The 21851-nt window shown below is 41.6% G+C and overlaps 3 protein-coding genes and 1 long non-coding RNA gene across 5 annotated transcripts in view; 1 reads left to right on the top strand and 3 right to left on the bottom strand.

Annotated features, from left to right (window-relative positions):
- tacc2 (transforming, acidic coiled-coil containing protein 2) overlaps positions 1 to 7542 on the bottom strand; it is a 47130-nt gene extending 39588 nt beyond the window's left edge. For both annotated transcript variants that reach the window (XM_086044551.1, XM_086044550.1), the window contains exon 1: positions 7170 to 7542. In XM_086044551.1, coding sequence (XP_085900677.1) covers positions 7170 to 7280 — 111 coding nt within the window. In that variant the 5' untranslated portion in view covers positions 7281 to 7542. The remainder of the gene's footprint in view (positions 1 to 7169) is intronic.
- Positions 7543 to 9578: 2036 nt separating this feature from the next.
- Positions 9579 to 13257, bottom strand: LOC147139737 (uncharacterized). The gene is made up of 3 exons (XR_015088576.1): positions 10791 to 13257; positions 10667 to 10704; positions 9579 to 9862 (listed from the first exon to the last, which is right to left on the bottom strand). It is a non-coding gene; the product is annotated as an uncharacterized LOC147139737 (long non-coding RNA).
- LOC147139736 (uncharacterized) lies at positions 9961 to 13279 on the top strand. Its single transcript, XM_086044552.1, has 2 exons — positions 9961 to 9976; positions 11110 to 13279. The coding sequence occupies exon 2, from the start codon at positions 11235 to 11237 to the stop codon at positions 12945 to 12947; it is 1713 nt and encodes a 570-aa protein (XP_085900678.1). The 5' UTR covers positions 9961 to 9976; positions 11110 to 11234; the 3' UTR covers positions 12948 to 13279.
- Positions 13280 to 13425: 146 nt separating this feature from the next.
- LOC147139735 (zinc transporter ZIP9) lies at positions 13426 to 21642 on the bottom strand. The gene is made up of 7 exons (XM_086045970.1): positions 21109 to 21642; positions 20823 to 20937; positions 20609 to 20743; positions 19995 to 20057; positions 17571 to 17656; positions 14711 to 14845; positions 13426 to 14634 (listed from the first exon to the last, which is right to left on the bottom strand). The coding sequence occupies exons 1-7, from the start codon at positions 21202 to 21204 to the stop codon at positions 14386 to 14388; spliced, it is 879 nt and encodes a 292-aa protein (XP_085902096.1). The 5' UTR covers positions 21205 to 21642; the 3' UTR covers positions 13426 to 14385.
- Between the last annotated feature and the right edge of the window lie 209 nt (positions 21643 to 21851).

Here is a 21851-nt window from a genome sequence, read left to right as displayed (position 1 = left end):
GTTTTTGTTATTGACATTCTATGATTTATAAATGGACACATCACATGGCAGACCCCAGTTAGTCTTGCTGTTGAATTATTGCATTTCCTAATTTGATATAAATAATGCATTTATCTTTGATAGTTTCATGACGATGATTATCTATCCTGGCTTGTAATATTAGCCAGCACCCACCATAGTAGGTTATTAATTACTATTCATGAGAATCACCAGTGCAACACTGCAAAAAACTAAGGCCACAATAATAAACACATGTAAAACATTCTGACAGCACCACCGAACACTGACCATTATTTCCGTAAAGGCATATTTGTAAACATGGCTCAGGTGCAGGTGTACCCAATGACACATACGATGTTGCTGATGCTACTTAAACTCTCATCTGCCTTGCTGAAGAGCAGCTAATGTCACAGTGGCAACTGTCCACTCAGCACTATGAGAGGCACAAGCAAGGTGACTGCAAAACACGCAGCCCTTTAATTAAAGGGACATCAATTGTATGAAACCATTTAGAAGTTTGAGACAGAAGAGTACAGCACTCATTTCAGTCCATCACAAACACACATTACAGTACACTCTTGCTTGAACAAACCTGAAAGTACCACAATGCAATTCGGCATTGGCCTGGTATTTAAATGTGATGTTTCACACATGACTGTGGACGCATGCCTCTACTTGCACAACTAACACTAACAGAAACCTTAAAGGTAGAACACATTACAGTAAAAAGTTTCACCATGTACTTACCGGTACTCAATATGTCCAAGGAGATTTTACAAGGTTTCCTTTCTGTCCCTCCACTGTACTCACAGTACACATGCCGCCTCTGAGGGCCCGTGTGCTGTTTTGGAACACACAAACACGCAGCTAACACATGCAGCCGCTCTCCTCTTCTTTCCCTGACTGAGTCGTTGCGCCAGCCCCTCCTTCTCCTGCTTTCTGTCGCCGCCCTTCTAAATTTCCATGCGCCTCCTTAGGTTCTTTTGACTGTGCAGCCGCGTGTATGTTGGTAGTACAAACACTGCTGCTGAATCACTTGGCTGGCAACAGGCAAGGGCCAGGAATTCTCCTCCCCCTTCCATCTTTGCACTGTTCCTACTCCCTCCTCTATGGAGTACCCTCCCCTTTTTATGCTGTACTCCTCCCTTTCCACCTCTTTTCGATATCACACCCTCCATTCCCTTCTCTTCCCTTCCCTTCCCTTCCCTTCCCTTCCCTCCCTGTGGTTTGTGTGTCTTCCGGCTGGATGCACCGAGTGTCTGACTGACAGTGGTCTTGCAGGTGAATGCTGGGAATTAGGCCAAGGGGCGGGCCTTTGGTGCCCTCTAGAAGAGGATCAGGTTGCACTGCAAGATGCTTTTGGTACACAAACACACACAACAACTTCACTCTCATGTCTTGGGGTTGTTTTGTATGTGACATCATCACATGACAACACAATTTCCTTGATGAATATATTATTTTTAGATGTTACCTTACCAACACATTAGACAGTTGGGTAGACAGACAACTATCAATAAATACAATTACAGGACAAATTATTGTACCCTTTGAAGGTCATCATCACTTCATGTGTTAATATGTACAATAGTAAAATAATATTGTACTATACAGAGTCTAATATTTATTGAGCATTTTGATTGACTTTTTGTGTTATCATTGTGGCTGTTGTATTATACTTTGTCGATTGTCCTTGAGTTCCCAGACAGGTGCCTGAAAATAAAATGTATACTATACTATAATACTATAATTGTCTGTTATGATAGTCAAAAAAATATATTACTGGATGCGCGAAATGTGGATTATTTAATGTCTGACGTTATCATGTCACTTGTAGTACATTTCAGGTGTAAAACAGGGTTATTATTAAGAGAGTGGGTAATAGAAAATGTATTTTTTCATATGCACGCAAAGCTGATGAAGTTTCTTCACTCAAAACAAAACACCCACACTTTTGTTATTTACTACCTGCAAGGGTTCGGTGTGATTTTCTTGGGGTGGAAACAGAACAACATGTTCAGGAGCGCCCTCTTCTGGCTGAAATTACAAATTTGATTGTTCAAGAGTGTTGGGGGAAGGAACATTCTGAGTGCTGACATGATCAGTAAAAATATGCAATGCATCATTGATTTCCATACCGCACCATGTAAAATACAACTGCACGGGGCTTTCGACTGTTTAAGAGGCCCATTTGCAATAATCACATGAAGGATAATCCAGAATTCCAAGTGAGGGTCTTGAGTCACATGTGGGTATGTTTCTATGGTTTCAATGATACATCCTTTTAGAACGGATAAAACAAAGATAGGTGTACGATAAAGTAGATTAGTCTCTTAAAAGTTACACAAATTTAAGATGTTGATACTTCACACGGGTACAACATACTGTAGTAGGAGAAGTATTTGTATTAGCAGTAGTAGTGGGATAAGTAGGAGTACAGTTTTTAGTATTACTAGAATTACTGCAAACTTAAGGAAGTGCTAGGTTCCAGCTTCAAGTTATGAGTTTTGTTAGTTCTCACTCTATACTGTAAAGATGTATTTATTATTAGTAGCAGCGGTAGTATTTGTATGAGTACATTGAATAGCACAAAAAAGGACTATAGCAGTAGTAATAGTAATGGACGTATTAGTAGTAGCAGTAGTAGTCCTTTTAGTAGACTTAATAGTACATATAGTGATAGTACCATCCTATTATTACTAGTATTTGTTTTGTAATTAGTAGTATTAAAATTTGTGCTGTAGTAGTAGTTAGTAGTAGTAGTGGTAATAGTGGAAGTAGTAGGACTATTAGTAGCTAGCAAACTGGCAGACCATAAAAGACATCAAAGCGTCAATACAGAAAACTTCAAGCAATACATGTCTTGAAAACAAAAAATACAACCACAAAACAAATGAGGAACAAATGGGATGAAACTGGAGTCAACGCTTGTGACCGAACTGCCCTAAAGAAATGGGATTTACATACGGAAAAGCTAAACCAAAGCCATCATTGACACCTAAACAGAAAAAAAAACAAGGATACACTGGGCAAAGGAATAGCAATTGTGGGCTGTGGATGACTGGATATAAGTCATATTCACTGATGAATGGCAAATCTGCATTGGGCAAGATGAAGTTGCTGGAACTTTTGTTTGGTACAGTTCCAATGAGATTAATGAAGAGAGCTGCATAAAGAAAATATGCACGTGTTCAGTCATTGATGATGTGGGGCTTCATGTCAGGTAAAGAAACTGGGAAGATGGCTGTCGTTACATCTTTCCGTAACTGGACAAGTTGACGTTGATATTTTGGACACTTTTCTGATCCTGTCAATTGAAAGGACATTTGAGGATGATGAAATCATTTTCCAAGACGATATTGTATCGGCCCATCGAGCAAAAATTGTGAAAACATTCCTTGAAGAAAGACACATGGCCTGCAAATAGTCCTGATCCCAATCCAACTGAAAATCTTTGGTGGAAGTTGAAGAAAATGTTCCATGACAAGGCTCCAACCTGCAAAGCTAATCTGGCGAAAGCAATCAGATCAATTTTGAGCCAGATTGATGGAGAGTACTCTTTATCACTCATTAAACAAATGAATGAACATTTTCTGAGACTAGTGATTCCCTAATTTCGTATTAGTGTATACGTACTAGTATTAGAAGTAGGATTAATGGCAGTATTTGGTAGTAGTGCTAAAAAGCATGAGAGCAAATGCGTCTCTTGCGTGTATCTTACCAAAGTCTCAGTCGTGCTGCTCTCGTTCCCCATGTCTCATCAGTCCGAGTGGCACAAGGACCCTCCAGGCCTTCCCAGGCTCAACACAAAATGTGCAGGCGAGGTCCCTCAGTGATCGCTTTTTCCACAGGATTAGAGCAGCAGACAGAGAATGGTAAGTACTTTGTATGAATGCATATGTAGTTTTAGAGATTAGAAAACTGTGATGCAGTACCACTCGCTCGCTCAGGCCAAGTGCAACCTTAAAGTGGAAGTCAACCCAAACATATTTTTTTCAAGAATGTGTTCTATGCAGGCCCACTAGTTGAAACATGGCATTCTGATAAATATCGCGTTTGTGGAATAAGAGTTAATCCACCCATTTTTAGCTATCGCAGGAGGCGGCCATTTTGACACTTCTGTCGACTGAAAATGACATCACAGTTGCTCAGGGCTCAGGTAATGACCAATCACAGCTCACCTGTTTTCTGAAGCTGATTCATTGGTCGTTATCTGAACATCCGTGATGTCATTTTCAGTCGACAGAAGTGACAAAATGGCCGCCCCCTGAAATGGCTAAAAGGGGTGGATTTTGCTGCTTAACTCATATTCCGCAAACACAATATTAATCATAATGCTGTGTTTCAACTGGTGGGCCTGCATACAACATATTCTTGAAGAAAATATTTGTTTGGGTTGACTTCCACTTCCACTTTAACAACCCTCAGTAGGGGCTGAAAGCCAGGTGAGCATGTCCAATTATACAAAAACTAACGGGGTGTTGAGCTTCACTGTATCATCGTGCCAGCCTGTTCTAACATTTTGATTGTTATTAAGCGTCATAAGAGGAGCAAATATTACACATTACAGTACAAACTACACTCCCACTCGCAAACCTACTGTATTGTTAAACTACTTTTAAGGGTGTCTGGGTAAATCAAAACTGAGCACATTTATACTTTTCCGCCCTAATGCTTTTTGCGTTTACTGTATCTAAATCTACAAATTCACTTATCCTGCAGGGAGACTTGTTTGTGCATGGCTGATGGTACTTAAAAGTGCGCATGCACAATTAGAAAGCACTGACCTGAATATGCTAGATTTTATAAATAGATACATTTGCCTTGTACTCTTCTGTATGACTGCCCCCCAGTTTTGTGAACAGTTCAAAATTAAAATGATATCAACCCAATCTCATGGGATCCTATAATATAGCTATGACATCATTTTTTACTCAAACAAATAAATAAATAAATAACTAATGATATAAAAACTGATCCAATAATCAATACAAAACATTAATAATAATAATAATAATAACAATAATAATAAAAACAATAATAATAATAACAATAATAATAATAATATAAAAACTGATGCAATAATTAATAGAGTTTTATGTTAAAACAGCCTAAACTGTCATAACTGAGCATCATTGTCTTGGGAAAGTCCAAATTTTGAATATAGATCCTGCATTTGTCTGAATGTCATTATATTGTATATTTAGGCTTTAGATTTTTTTCCAAGTGAGTGCATATTATTATTAATAGGAACATTCCACTGTTTTAATGTGTGTTTAGTGCTGTGTTTATTTTGTGGCGTGGCAACACTTCTCTGCTCAAGCCTGCTTGCTATTTGGATGAAAGGGATGTAATTTCAGCCTCCACGCCGTAATTGTGTGCGCACTTTAACTAGTGGTTGGATTTCAGAGCTGTTTGCCTCGACAAAAAGTTACACACCAGTTATAAATTGGACGATAAGACTGTTGTTATAACTGACCATTCAACACAAGCTCCAAATATGGAGACTGGTATTTACTGCCCAGTCTGCTTCCCCTCCTCTTGTGCAACTATAAACACATCTATTTATAACAATATTCTCGATAAATTCTATGTATCGTATACATTATGTACCATATTTAATTGTTTCAAATGGCAGATTCCATTACAATGCTTAAGAACAACTCACACAAAGCAGTCCAAACTATATTATTATCACCTTTTACCTTAATATCTTCATCACACTTCCCACAGTAAACCACAGAAACCAAGGAGCAGCCGTTTGCTACTCACCGCCGCTAAGAAAAGACAATATGTCCTCTTCAAGCTTGTACAAACTCCTCCGGTCTGTGTTTACTGTCTGACTAAAGTTCTGTCGTCTCCTGCGTGGAGCCTCAATTTCTCTGATGCTATTTTTGCATCGCACGTGGGGTGAGCAGGTGGGGGCCGGCCGCTAAAGGGGGTTTATAGGTGGCCCGAGGTGAATGCTGGACCGGAGGAGAAGTGAGGAAGAGTGGGATCGAGGTGAGGGAAGGCACTGGGCAGTGCAGGACGGAGGAGACAGAACCGGAGCTGAAGAGGCCATAACTGCTCCGAGTGAAAGTGAGAGGTCGTCCTACACTTGGATAGATCACAGTATGTGTGTTTTTTTGGTGAATGCACTTTACTCTCATGAAGACACGAAGCATAAAGTCTTGAGACACACCTCTGAGTGAATCAATTCATAAATCTGGATCAACAGTCTTCCTATTTAATCCAAGGTCCATTTTGTGTATCGGTATGACACTTCACAAATGTGAAATAACCTGAGAGCCCTGACCTCAACACCTTACGGATGAAATAGAAGAGAACTTGCGAGGCAGTCGTGATCTCTGCTATTCAAACACCGCCCTCAAAAATGGTTTCCAAAGACACACTCCCTAACCCTTCCCACAATTTTGTTTCATGCAATGTACAATACAATACATGCATGGAGCAAATCAGTGATTCCCTACCACTGTGCCAGAGATGATCAAGTATGCCACAGGAAATTATCCAATCCTACCTACCTAAAGTTATTATTTACAACAAATAATGTATCTTTGTTCATCTATCGATGCCAGAGACATATAGTGACAGGCAGAACAATGAAATGCTCTTTGACTCATGGCAGAAAATGCAATTAACCTGTGTATCCACCTGTTGCCATTCACACAACTGAATAATATCTCGTAGCAGGCGCAGATTTTACTCCTCCACTTTTCACTCGCCAGTAACGTCTTGATCTTTCCAGGCTGTAGCGCTCCTATGCAATTATTCATTTTCATTATCTAAGTCTCCAGGTGTGACAGTACGGAAGACAAGCTGAACCATTCAGGTTTGTGCTACAAATCTTGACTTCATTATACACAGCGTGTTTTCAACACTGCATTGCCTTAGTCAAAATGTCAATCTACTTACATTCATTTTATTAACACAATAATATTGAAGGAAGTCTATTCACCAATTGCCTTCGAACCTCTAATCCTCCTACGCAGCACCCACTTTCTCTCTCTGGCTTCTCTCTTTCCTAACACTCTCTTTGCCTCTCCACGATTGCTGTCGCGTTTTCCCCATCAAAACAATGCTCATTCTCTCTTTGCCTTCAGAATGAGCGCAATCTATCCGCTCACAGATGTGGTTGCGACACAGCAGCTTTCGCTGCAGTTTACCTTTCTTGGTGAGATTCCGATGCAGCCCCCCATCCTGTATTCCATGTCCTCTTCTGGCGAAGTGACTGTGGCACTACAAGGCTTGCAGAGCACCTTCCTGCAGAACTGCATCCTCGTCGCTCAGCCACAGCATCGCCGAGGAAGCAAGATCTTTGAAAACGTACGCGTCTGAGTGACTAATAGATGCGCTGCCTTGCATTGCCGGTGGTGCATCTGTGACATTTGTTCAAGCCATCGTTATATAAAAATAATCTACATTACATAAGGAATCCTGCCTAATCAAATGAGCGGGAGATGGGAAGTGATGCTTTCCAGCTTTGGATGCATCTCAACCTCGTATCAGTTGCAGAGAGGCACACGAAGGCACAGCTAGGCAGGGATATACACAGGGAGGGGGGGAAACATAGGAAGCAGAATAAAGGGTGCCTGTCCCTTTAAATGCCCCAGGAGGCAGCAAGAATGATGGCAATACATGGTCAGAGAGAACATTTCAAGTGCAGCCAAGCTCACTGAGTATGACCAGAGTACAAGAGGAGCCACAATGTGTCTTTTAGCCTATTTGCGATGTCATATTTACATCCAATTATGAATCAATAAATGCATTGTGTCTGTATATTACACACAAACAAGAGGTAGGTAGTAATGAGATACATTTACTAGATTACATAACTAAAGTATTTTTTCAAATAAATTGTGCTTGTCAGAGTAGTTTTAATGCAACCTACACTTTGCTTTTTTTTTTTTTGGAAAGAAACGTCACATTTATGCAGTTGCATTGAGTTACATTATAGGTGAGATACAGTTTCACTCCAATCAAATGGAGCCAGTCAGGCAGTCACGCTCAAAGTTTCCACGGGCCCACATAAGCCAAATTTTCAACACCCCTGACCTCACACTCAATGCATGTATGTATGTTTACTTTACAAAGTACAAGAAACAACAACTATGTCATGTGCTGTCATCTCTGTCTGCCGAAAAATGTAAACATGTCAGCCTACAAGAACTCCAGTTAAAACTTGAAAAAGCACAATGTGTTTTTTTTTTTTTTATGAAACCTTTGCCTGGTGAGCATACTGTACTGCTTTACAAGTACAAACAAAGAAACTCAGTTTAAGATACCGGTAATTTCTTGTGGCTCAATTTGTCTTAATGTGTAATTTTATGAAGATTTTTGGTTTGTTTGTTTTAGTTAAATATTGGGCAACATCTGAAGTTTCACATTCCTATTTTATATTTTTGTCTATGTGATGTTCATGCTGTGATTAAAAATTAATAAATCTCAGGTTACTCAACCACACATGATGAGGAAAAAAATTTCCATGCATGCTTTTTACAGCGCTTATGTAGAAGAAGAAATAGAAGAAGTTATGCTGACTGTTAGTTTATCTGGTTGCTACAATGCAGTCGCAAACTCTTCTCTACTCTTGTCATTTTTTTGTGATTAATGACTTGACATGTACAACACTTAACGCAACCATATCTTTCGCTATCTATTTTTTTGGTGGGGGGGGGCAGCACATCTTGAAGGACTTGGGCTTTGGAACTGGTGGGGTCACTATTAGATTAAAAGGCCACTAGTTTTAGGGCTCTCCACAACGCGACCATATATGCTCGCAAATGCGGCCAACTTTACTGTTTGCGCTGGTTAAAAAATAAATAAATAATAAAAAAAAAACATCCAGTTGCACAAGCGCGAGTACGTGTTTTATCTTTGTATCATTCATACGGATCACGCACGCAGCGTTTTGAGAGAAGCCCTCCTGGATGCAACCCTCCAGGTGAAACGGGTCCACGAGTAATGCGGGTACACCAAATAATAATCATCAATACAAAAAAATAAACTCTACCAATGTTGAGAGAAAAAAAAACATCATATCAAGTAGACTGTTTAAATGATCCCAACTCACTTGTATTCGATGGTCGGCGAAGCCCTAAAACAGTCCTGTGCTTTCTGGGACTAAGTGTGCCAATGTCAGGACACCTGTCAAAGAAATATCACTGCCTTTTGACTTCCAATGCAAACAACAGGGGAGCAGATGTAAATATGTGGCTACTGTATATAAAAATATGACCTATTACGTAAGGAATGTCATTTATTTTACAGACAGTGTAGTGGTACTCGCCTGAACGACTTCCTCCCGGCTATTCAGAAAAAAAAAAGCATAGACCAGTATGGTTTTGTTGTGATTTCGTGATCTTGCTGGACCAGCAGCAAATGCAAAAACAAAATAGCCAGGATTCGAACAGCCGGTGTGTGAGCACGAAAACACAACAAAACCATGCTAGTCTGTGCATTTTTTATTTTTATTTGTATTTTTGCAGGTAGGGCTGGAGTGAAATCGCCCCAAATCAACTGGGTAGACTCCAGTTCCCTCTGCAACAGAAAGAGCTCAATATAAAGTTGATGGAAGAATGGTTCATTATTACTTCAAGTGTGACAGTGAATATGGAGAATCTTGAATAATTACTTATTAACAACCGTCATTTGCTGTATGACAAATGTTTGACAGTTTAATTGTGTTATGCTGGAAGATAACATACTCACGCACGCTGGAATGACTCGATCGAGCTTCTGTACGTGTTCCTTTTTTGACCAATGAGGTTGTTGCATCTTGCAGTCGAGCACCACTGGAAACCTCCATATCTCGGTCCTCCACGCATTAACTGGACGGTAGGTGGTGCTCTAAGAAAACCTGTAGAGTGAGCGAGACACCACAAAGCCGCTCTTGTCTTTACTGATGTTGTTTACCTTGCCATGGCAACCACAAGTGTCCAAAATCACTTTCAGATGCTGGCGTTTGCAAAAGGTGAGTAGATTTTTTTTTCTTTAAACATTGAAGATAGTTTGGAAAGTGTATAGATTACGTCAAAAACGTACAATCATATTTAATTTAAGTATTTTAATTATTATTGTATTTTATAAAAACAAAATTGTTGCCTATGCAAAAGCATAATGGGTATCGTGGTACAAACATTTCATTTTGTAACAATTTTCACAGACTATTAGTTTGTTTTTTTTAATTGTTAATTTTGAAAAATACCTCATGGGCACTGTACATTTGTCATAATTTGTGTAGAATGTTTTGAATCTTCAATGCTCATTCGTTTTGAAAACCCACTATTAATTTCAATAAAATATATATATATATATATATATATATATATATATATATATATATATATATATATATATATATATATATATATATATATATATATATATATATATATATATATATATATATATATATATATATATATATATATATGCGTGTGCGTGTGTGTGTGTGTGTGTGTTCTATCAAATCAACATACTTATCAACATACTTATTTTTTTTTTAACATAATCGTAGGTATTGTAATCTCTAATTCCGGCCCTCGAGGGCCAGTATCCTGCATGTATTATATGTCATTTGAATCAGATGTGTTGCCGCAGGGACACGTAAAAACAGGCAGGAATTGTCCAACCTCTGCTCTAATTAATATTACATAGTTACCTCACTGGAGACTGCCATGTCTTCCCGGCATCTTTCAGCTACGGATACCGAAGGAGACAAATTTAGCCAACATAGTTCCTTCACATCATGACTACAGCATATGTAACAAATGCAATGCACTTACTTCCTCACTTGAGGGAATACTAGAAGTTTTTGGTGATTACATTTTGCTTGCACCCCTGCTGAAGAAATGTGTGTTAGGCTTGCGGATGTGTGGTCCATACCGTTGTGCGTGTGCTTCAAATCAAATTGCACGAGCTTTGAATTTAGATCATTGCTTTAGTTCACCACTAGGTGGCACTAAATTCTTAACAATGAACCTTTCATGAAATTTTACAATGTAGTATGCTGTTGCATATTGTATTTTTTTCTAATGCTGATTTCAGATGATTAGAGGCATTTGTTTGGACTGAATTTCTTTCTGTCTTTTCATTTATGAGGAGACCGGTCACATGGACAAACTAATCCCTTCATGACCCTGTCACGCTGAAGAACCGACTGAGCCGTAGTCCACTTTGAGGCTCTTCTGTGCACCTTTGCAGTCAGGTAACGTGGCTCGTGTTTCAAAATGGGGAAGTTGAGGTCATCTTCACCTCCACCTCACTTGGATCTGTACAACTTTGACTCTGCTGATGCAGAAAATAGCAGGTATGTTTTAACAAGTCCCCGCTCCTTGGAGTCCTGTGCACGACTTGGCATCAAACCTGTTGAACTTTTGATGAAATCCCTGAATGATTTATTGTCTGAGCAGTGTGACTTGCCTTTAGAGGCAGCGAAAGTTATGCACGAATCCAATGAGAAGGAGAGAAGGGCGCTTTTGCAAATGTGCCGAGATGAGAGAGAGAGGATTATCCAGCAGGTTGCCAGGTGGCCGAGCACTAAGAAAGTCTCAAGCTTGAAAACGAGACATGAGACCAGGCTGAAGGATGACATCATTGTTGATAAGACAATGGATCCCATTCCATACGCAGATCTGTGTGTCAGGGACAAATGCGTGAGTAAAACGTCCTGCTCTGCTGCAGGAGAACCAGACAGGAACACAACCTGCAGTCTAGGTGACCTCAGACACTCTCCAGCTATCCACATCAAACTACAGAGGCTCACTGAAGACATCAGGAGGGAAATGCGTGTCTCGATATCTCAGACGGACCGCAAGATTGCAGCTCTCATGCTGCTGAAGCACCAGGAAGAGGTGGACCGCCTCAGTCACAGGCAGCAGAAGGACGACGAGCGAGAGGAGACCCGCAGGCAGGAGGAGGCCCGGCATGTGCAAGCGGAGAAAAGGAGGACGGAGAAGCTGGTGCAAAGCGTGCACCGCTGGCACGAGGAACTGGAGGCCCGCAGGAGGCTGAGAACGCGTCGGGAAGAAGAGAGAGCAGGACAGCTCAAAAGGGAGGTGATGCTGCAAGAGGAGCGCTGGAGGAGGCTGAAGGAGCAGGTGGAGGCGCAGCGTCGAGGACAGATGGCAGCTGCGCAGAAGGACGCACAGGGGAGGAAATGCTGCCAGGAGAAAGTGCTGAGAGAAATAGAGGAGGTGCTCAAAAGGCAGGCAGACAAGGAGAGACAGGGAGCTGTGGAGAAGGAGCAGAGAGCAAGGAGGAGCAAATTGCGGCTGGAGAAAAAGGAGAAGAGGCGTCTGCGGGAGGAAAACAGAAGGGAGCTGCTGCACCACATCTTCCTAAAACAGCAAGTGGAGAAACAGGTGGAGGACGAGGAGTCACGTTTGAGGGACGCGCTGGAGAGGAAGATGCGGCGTTCTTGTGAGAAACACGCTCGCGACGTGGAGGCCCGGCTGGTGGAGCTCCAGGAACGGGCGGCGCAGGAGGAGAAGCAGATGCTGAGGACGCAACTCAGGGCCAAGCTGCAGAGCATCCAGCAGCTCACACACAAACACCTCCTGGTCAAGCTGAGTCAGCAGCGCGCGCACAGAGCCGCCGAGCACACGTGGGCCCAGCAAAGGAAGAGAGCCCAGCAAACGCATCAGCACAACAAACTCAGGCAGCGGCGCCACCGGCGACTACGAGAGAGCCTGCAGAGAGAGGAGGAAGCGTTGAGGGAGGTCAGGGAGAGCAGCGTCGCCATGAAGGAGCGGAGGTGCGAGAGGCTGCTTCGAGAGCGGGAATACGTCCGACAGGAGGCGCACAAGCAAGCCCTGGCGTCGTTTCACTTGAGGGAGCGAGTGAGGCAACAGACTCAAAGTCGCTCGTTTGCGCAGATGGCTCAGGAAGCTCAGCTGGCCGCCTCCATCAGCCGCATGAACCTCTCAAACGACAATCGTTAGCCGTCATCGGGAAGATCTTCACGGATGCTTCGTCGTAGTTCACCAACTAAACGTTCGAATTAAAATCAAATTGCGATGGCTGAACAGATTGGCAGTGTGCCTTGGAATTATTATTTTTCAAATACCAGGAGAAGCCTTCATTTTTGTAGCTGGGGTAAAATGTGGGTTTGGCGAGTGATGCATTAAAAATGTGTTTCCATAAAATTGTCATGTTTTCTGGTTTGTTATCATCTCGTTCTCAGCCCTCAAAAGAGAATTACATTTTACGCAGCACCGCCACCTGCTGTCGACTGAAATTGACGTCGCTCACCTTGCGAATGTCTTGTGGCCAAATCCAGAAAACAGCGGAGCGTGATGTCACTCTCATATTCCATAAACAGAATATGAATCAGAATACCGTGTTTTGAATAGTGAGGGCACATATACTTTACATATTGCAAATAACATTCTTTTACTTGTTTTTCGCTTTACTGTGATGTATTTGGTTGGCCATGGGGAAAAAAACAAGATGCCACCATGGTTTCTTTTATTTATTTTTTTGTTCATTTTGACAATGCACATATTTTTATCATATTAAAAATAGCATTTTTGTCATACATATTGTCATGTTACATCAGTAGCCCACCCAGTTGCACTGATTAAAACAAAATTGTGACTTCGCCAGCATTTTAGTTGCCTATCCCTGATCTAAGGCCATGGCGTCTTTTTTTTTTTGGTATACTGTACTATTAACAGGTATGAAGAAAAACCTGATTGAAGTTAACACCTTCAGCCAAGGTTCTTGTTGTGTCATGGAAATTGTGCACCAAGGACAACATGAGCTATCCATTTCCTTCCACTCAATTGAAAGCTGCTTTAATCTACAACAATAACTGGACCCAAGGGCGAGTTTCCCTGGGACCAGATTAACAAAGATAAATTGCCTCCCAAGGTATTTGACTCACAAACCTGTGTTCCATCATTGTGCCATGCAGGCAGTTAGTTATGTTGAGGGCGCATTCACACTAATATTCAGCATGTTTTGATTGTACAGCTTTGAAAAATTTGGGCTTACAAAAAGGTGAGGTTATGGACAGAAAAGCAATGGCGTCATAGCAGTGCCCCAAAGCACTCGCAGTAGTGTTTTCTATGAAAATAATTGGCAGGGCTTCATAACAGGTGACTGTAGTTCTCAACAACAAATAGTCTGTGCCATTCATGAGTGCCATCTGGTGGGGCACTGGGCAACACATGTCCCCGAGGCGAAATCATGACTGACCTGCATCCAGATTGTTATGCTCTATACTCTCAGGATTGATGTGATATCCTGAGACGCAGTAACCGATGTTCTCAATTCATTTCTCTCCTTGGCACCTCAGCTTGGTGGCAGCTTCGCTCTGCGTTTACATTCAGGCAGAACCGCAATGTCTAGTTATGCAAATGCTCAGGCAAGCCCTCCTTAGTCATCCGGAAGCCCCAGAGCCAGCAGCACAGGAAGCCCAACTCCGAGAACAAGAGTGACGCTCTCCTTAAGGCCCAAGTGGCTTTGCTGCTTGGGGTGATCAGGCTGTTGGCCTGCATGACCGCGACTGTTACTGCTGATGATGTCAGGAAGAACGTGCACCGTGGCCACAAAGAGGAAAGTCCCACCCGAGAAAAGCATACCGACACCCGTCGCAACGAATTGGTTGTGAGATGACGAGCAAGTCTGCAGACACAAACACACGGTCATTAAATCAGACTGTTGTAGAACGACAAAGGATAACTGGTTTGTGCTGTCTTACCGCGTGCAGTATGAAGTACGTAACAATGGCAACGATTGGTGCTGCAGCTGAAAAGGCCAACAAATGTCCTTGGATGTACTTCTTTTCCAGTCCCGCATGTAACAGAAAGGCAACTAAACCAAAAGCTGCCGGAGCCTAGCAGACAAAGGGGAAATACTTTTATAGGTTGGATTCTCACATCTGTCGTTCAAGTGACACAATTCAGATTTTTCAGGGGCTCAAGTGGCACAGTTCTGGATATGTAAGAGTGAATAAAAATTGTGCATTGAAGCATACGGAGTTGAAACCACAAGTTTACGTATATACAGGGAGTCCTCATTTTACGAACGAGTTCCGTTCTTACACTGGCGATGTAACACGAATGTCCGCGTATGTCGGATTTCACCGTTAAAGTCGAAATTTACGTCAAAATATTTTGTATGGAAAAAGGAATGCGGGTCTTTGTAGTACAGGAAGTGCTTGTACGCAGAAGTGTGTTGTTGGGCGCGAAACCCATCGCAAATACACAAGCAGAGGTAAACGAGCGAGGAGGAAACCGGCTGCTTCATTCCTGCGGTGAGTCACATGAATATCAAGAGTTTTATTGACAGTTGAAAGTGACAAGCGGAAATGACGTCCATTTGAGTCATGACGCCGTGTGTCGCCGTACACAGAGGGTTATTCAAATGCCGGAGCTACTCTGTCCCCTCAATCATGTAAACGGGTTATTCATAATGTTTCACAAATCGTAATTTTGACTTTAACCCAAATATTGACTGCATGTAAACGTAGTCACTATGGTGCTGGCGACAAAATGAAGGAGGAGGCACAGGCGCCGTAAAGTCGAAACGTCGGAATTCGAGGATTGCTTGTGCGCCATATAAAAATACATTTTTTTCACTATATGGCATGAAATCTGACTAAACCTTTGCCGTTCAAAGTCAATTACATAAAAATACAGTGAACTCCCAGCTATTCCCAGTTCACTATTCACATCCTGTCGTATTTTTTTTGTGGCATTTGGCTCAGGTATTCACTGAAAAACTTACCTATGAATGTTTTTTGTGCTCTTTCAGTAACATCCTAAAATGACACTAAAGCACTGGCTAACAGGAATAGGATAGTAAGCGTGTCAAGGGGGTGAGGTAATCCGAAAATTGACCAAGAGACTTAAGATCTTTGTGTGTCAGGGAGGGTAATGTTGTAGGGTGAGAGAAATGTTATCATTGTTTTGGGATAATTAAAAAAAATAAATAAATAATTTCTAAAGTATTTACATAGGCAATTATAAATATAGTCGGGGCGGGGGGAGATTCTTCACACCGCCAGTAGCAGGGTTTACTCTGTAAATCAAAACTACAGCAAAAGCATTAAATATGACCTAAGTATTCTACATTCGAGCTGTGTCAATCATTAAAAAAGCAAAATAATTGCAAACAAATGGCGGCTTTTAAAATATTAAATAGTGCTATGAATAAGTACTGCTTAATATTTGTAATTTTAATGTGATTACTTGCGTGATGTAACCGAACTGTGTCAAGCTGACGCTCAAGGGGTTTTTCACATGCGAGCTGATTTCATGTGTTCATTTCTGATAAGTGTCACTTGAAATATAAAACCATAAAGACAATCAAAGAAACCAGATACAGGCATTACATTGAAATTTGGCACTTGGTCTTGTAGTGTCAATACAGCTTTGTGTCCTGCAACAGAATGATGGTGTTCTTTGTCATGCTGCATTTTGCAAGCTTGGGAAGTTGTACATTTACAATCTCTGACAAGGAAGTTCCAACTCGGAAGCTCAAGGCAAATCAATCTACCCTGACTGCCCCAAGAAGTAGTAATGTGAATCACAGAACAATGGCAGCCCAAAAAAATGCAGCCATTCAGCATCACCAGTTCTGCATGGAATTATATCATCCCTTCATGACATTATTTGCAGTGTTATTTTCGTCAACGATGACGATGACGAAAATATTTCGTTAACGCCCCTTTTTTTCATGACGATGACGAGACGATGACGAGCTAAACGTGTCTCTTTGATGACGAAAACATGACGTGACCTACACGAATTTTCGGCGACGAGACGAGACAGCACGAAATTGTTAGCGTGTGGTCCGTCAGGCGTTCAAAATTTATGACATCCCTTCCTACATGTAATCTGTCTTTCAAAAAATTGCAATGCTGGCGCAACCTATCCTCGTTTGGGCACGCCCACCGCCGGGAAAGCACACGAGGCGCACGCGTCGCACACACCGGCACAACAAAACACGAATAGGTCTGCGGTCATTCGTCTTTCCTTTGACGGACCATGGCGACAATGACAGCAAATGGGCTTGGTGGTCGGAAACGAAGGAAAGATATGGACATACTTTCTGTACAACCCAGCAGAAAGAACAACACGATTTTCTAAGTCAACCTCCGTGCGGTCAACGCAACGAGCCTGCCCGACGTGGGGCTTTTTGGGGGAGTTTCAGTCGACTAAAACTAGACTAAAACCTTTTTCAGTTTTCGTCGGCTAAAACTAGACTAACAACACCTTTTTGAGTTTTCGTAGACTAAAACTGGACTTAAACTATCACTAATAGGAATGACTATATGTGACAAAAGCTAATAAGCATTTTCGCCCAAAAGACTAAATCTAAAATGCCTGCCAAAAACAACACTGGTTATTTGGCAACATGATCAAGGCTAGCAACAACAAAAAAAAAAACAGATCAGGTTTGACTGCTCTACACAAACAAAGTCAAGAGCTCATTTATTGTCACCAACCCGGTTTTCGTTTTAACTTTAACTGGAAAATGTTTAGAGTTTGACCTTGTGAGCTCCAACTTCCCACCAGTCATAAATGCAGCATAATTCGTCATCGTCATATTCTCACCTTGTGCAGAATCACGGCTAAAAACACGATGACTTGCAAGGTCACCTGGCCTGTGGCTACCACTGCACCCAGAGCGAAGCCATCAGCTATTTGCAAAGCAAAACACAAGCAGGTCACAATGAAAGCAACAAACATGCAAAGGCTGCTGACCTCCAAGGCCAAAATGCAGTTTGTTCACATATAGTTTTGTTTGTACCTGCTACAAAACCTACAGAACCAATATCTTTAAAAATAATAATAAACTGTATTATTGGTGGAAATGAATGTAAAAATAAAGTTGCACATTTTTGTTCTCGTAACACACATTTTGAATTAGGTGCTGCGTGACCAGCAGATGCATATCGTAGCTGATTGTCATTTTCCCCATAGTCCTTCAAGAAAATGTTGTTAAAGCAGAAGTCAACCCAAACATATTTTTTTCAAGAATATGTTCCCAGCAGGCCCACTAGTTGAAACACGGCATTCTGATTAATTTTGCATTTGTGGAATATAAGTTAAGCAGCAAAATGCACTCGTTTTTAGCCATCTCCGGGGGCGGCCATTTTGCCTTCTGTCGACTGAAAATGACATCACAACTGCTCACAACGACCAATCACGGCTCAGATTCAGAAAACAGGTCAGCGTGCATGTGCACCTGTGAAGTGTAAAATCAAACAACCAAGTCAATCTTATGTTATCTGCCTCTTTGTGAAAATGTGTGTGTATAGCGGTTCTGACTTTCAGGTTCATATGTAAAAGTGGGGCCAAATTACATGCAAACCACCCCCACACAGTTTCTCCCTTCATGACCTCGCAGCTAGGCTGAGTGGAAAATTCTCCATTTTCTAGTGGTGGCTGCAGTCAGTAAAACCCAAAAGGTAATCATCAGAGCCACACAGAGTATTCTTGAAAGCACTCATCAGCATTAACCTGATTAACTCATCAGCTGCCAGACATTTTTAGACCCTCTTTTACCCTAGCGTTTGAAAAAAATTGAAAAAAATATAAATACGTTCCTGGAACTGAATGGCTGGACTGTGAAAAGACAAATACATTTGCCAATGGCAGTGAATGAGTTAACAGCACATACTTGATCACTTGCTGAAATTTTTGAGTATTTGTTTCTGGCGACATGTCACACACCCCACACAAGGTTCTACACACTAATCGCCAAGTCTAATTTGACGGCTTGGTATTGAGCATGACAAAATATAATCCAACTCAAAATTGGACCATTTTAGCAAGATAAATCTTCTATGTGTGTGTTTTGATGAAAGCATGTCACAGACATGTCATTAAATCACTTAAGAACTGGTCTAGAGTGTGACCTATATCATGTCTCATTTAAATGCCTGCCATCCCCAGTGAGTTCAGAGGAATATTTTCTAGGGCCTGACCGATTAATCGGCCGGCTGATTAAATTGGCCGTTTATGGCCCTTCAAACACTGGACAAAATAATCGGCCAAATGGCTGCAATTTGCCGATTGTTTTACCTTTATGCCAGTTAAGTATCTGTTACTTATGTTCGGCATTCTGCCTTGGCCCTTGGAAAGAAATAGTTTTGAGTTTATTTTGAAATCCTTCACACATCCATCTGGGATAAATCAAGTTTTCTGAATCTGAATCCATGTTCCATTTGTCTTATTTTGTCCAGGGTCACAAGAAGCTAGAGCCTATTCCAACTGACTGTGAGTGAAAGACAGACCTTGAACTGTTGGCCACTTATGGTAAATTACAGGGTAATCCTTCACACAAATAAACACAATTGCCTCTGCCATACAATGGGTTTCTCCACAGTTATTACACAATCATTTTATATATTCCAGTCACACACTACAATTCTGTTTCAATGGAATTAAACCTCCAGCTGTCACCCCGGACTAAGTTGCGACCCACTTAACTCATTCACTGCCATTGACGGATTTACTTGTCTTTTCACAGCCCAACCATTCAACACCAGGAATTTATATTTTTTTCAAATGTTGGGGTAAAAGAGGGTCTGAAAATGTCTGGCAGTGTAATGAGTTAAGAAAACGCATTGTTCAAAAAATATTGCAATCATATGTATACTGTATCATATTTTTAAACATGAATACATACGCGATGGCACGGTGGAATCGTGGTTGGCATATCTGCCTTTGTCTGACTATATGTAGTTCAAAACGCCTTCAATTCCGTGCTGTTCCAAACCTCAAAACATTGTATGTCGGTGCTGTCGTAAACCCTGATTGTTTTACTAGTACTACCACCACTTTTGGCTTCCGAATCACCAGTTGAGAATCACTGCTCTAAGGCAAGGTTTTAATAAAAGCACACGTGGTAAGTCACATGAAGTCTGCACATTGCTTTGTGGATGGCCCTTTGCCCTAGTGTCCTGAAGTGTGTTGTGTGACGCAGGCAAACAAACCCTTATAGAAGTGAAGTTAATATTAATGTTACTCTACCTGCGGCGTGAATAACCAGCCCAAGTGTGGCTGTGATGGCATCACTGTTGGGATTAGTTTGTCCTGAAATGACAAAAGACATTCAACATTGTGATTCTGCCAGTAATGAGTAGTCAGACACACTGACCTACATTTTAAACCTAAAATCTAGTATTTTTTTTCTCAGTTGGACTGATTCCAGTACATGTGGATTTTAGTTAAACAACCAAATTTCAGTCTCTCAATCAACTCTTCCCAGTCCTTAAGAATAATTGGTGCTGGCTAATGTAATTTAATGAAGATTAGCAATGTTAGCCGTCTCTCAAATTTCCCTCAGAGGGCCAGCTAGCTGGTCCACGATAATGTCCACATTTTTCCATCTTCTGATTGATTGATCTATATTTTTGTCCTGTTACTATTGTGAATTGCTCAACGATGCACTGTACATATGACACAGTTGCATGCTGTTATATTGCTTTTTTGTCTAGTTTTGAAGTTTTCTGTAACTGTGCCGTAACAGCGGTAATATCACAAGGTGGATTAAGTCGAATTCGTCCCCACTGAAGGACTAGGTGCCAGATGCATGGGCCGCCATTGGATTCTCCCAAGTGCATGCAAATGCTACGTCCACTTACCGCACACAGAGAAGTAACTCGCCAGCTGATCAACCACAAACATGAAGGTGAAGCCCAACGTCAAAGCCACGCCAATCCACAGCTGAGGCGAACTGGCTCTTTCTTTGGAGGTTTCAGTCACAGCAGTTGAAGAAGCTACATGGAGAGGAATACAAAAATAAGGCTATACACATATGCATGACAATCGAATACATCTCTATGGTGTGATAATAACCATTTTGGTGTGTCCAGGACTCTTGTAATAAGCCCACTCCTTCGGGGATGGTGATGGCGAGCGCTGTTCCACACAAGAAGCCTGCACCCAGGATGGAGATAAAGTGCAGGCTTCTCTGGAACACAACACACACACGTATTTTTAACATAAGCCGCATTTCTACCGCTAAATTGCCATGTAAGGACACAAGTCAACGCACATTTGTTTTGAAGCCAACGGCACTAAAACAAAACAAAACAAAACAAAAAAAAAGAAAAATAGATGTTTTGTAACGCGAACGACTTACCTCTGAAAGTCGAAACAACAGAGGGATGAATCCGAGTAGGACAGAACCCACGAACATCACGACTGATATTAAAGTAATACTCAAACCTCCGTCCATTTCGTCGACTTGTTCTTAGGACAGATTTTTAAGTCACGAGTAGTGTCGTTTTTTGTTTTTTTTTGTTTCTTGCCTCATTAAATGTGTCAGCGTGCGTCCACGAGGCCAACATTTGTTATAAAACATGTTCTCCCATTCTCGTCTTCCACGTCTCGTCTCCCTCTATCCGTTAGGGGTGGGCGGATCAATCCAGATATTGATACTGTCGATACTAAGCAAGTACTTGGATCGGATCGATACTATTGTCCTAAAGTCGATACTTCGCTCAAAGCGCCGCTTCTCCCCCCCTCTCTTTCTCTCTCTCGCCCAGCGCCTCCTGCTACTCTCTCTGCCTAAGTGAGTGACTCGGGCACACTTTTATCCCCTCCCTGGCAGAGAGGGCGATGGGAGCGTGAGAGAGCGGCCGGAACCTAAAGCAATATAGAGCCAAACAAGAAGCGGAGCGCGGTGTGGACTTTTTTTCACAACAACAGAAAAGGACAGTACCAAGTGTGATTTGTGTAATAAAGTGCTCCGCTGCTGTGGTAACACCACAAATTTACACAAACATGTGAAAAAAGTTCACCCTACTGAGAGCAACAAGCTACAAGCAAAGTTGGAAAAGGAGGAGGAGGGGGGATCCCAAGCCAGAACCCCCCCGCGGACAC

Source organism: Filicampus tigris, chromosome 11 (genome assembly GCF_054856515.1).
Source record: "Filicampus tigris isolate MCC_2025a chromosome 11, RoL_Ftig_1.0, whole genome shotgun sequence".
In the NCBI taxonomy this organism is placed as follows: domain Eukaryota; kingdom Metazoa; phylum Chordata; class Actinopteri; order Syngnathiformes; family Syngnathidae; genus Filicampus; species Filicampus tigris.
This window is presented reverse-complemented; position numbering and strand designations above follow the sequence as displayed.

Coding starts and splice junctions, on each gene's coding strand:
- LOC147139736 (XM_086044552.1), top strand. CDS start 11,235: ATGGGGAAGTTGAGGTCATCTTCACCTCCACCTCACTTGGATCTGTAC.
- LOC147139735 (XM_086045970.1), bottom strand. CDS start 21,204: ATGGACGGAGGTTTGAGTATTACTTTAATATCAGTCGTGATGTTCGTG. Junction 20,744..20,822: donor GTCCTGGACACACCAAAATG/GTTATTATCACA, acceptor CTCTCCATGTAG/CTTCTTCAACTGCTGTGACT. Junction 17,657..19,994: donor GCTGGTTATTCACGCCGCAG/GTAGAGTAACAT, acceptor CTTTGCAAATAG/CTGATGGCTTCGCTCTGGGT.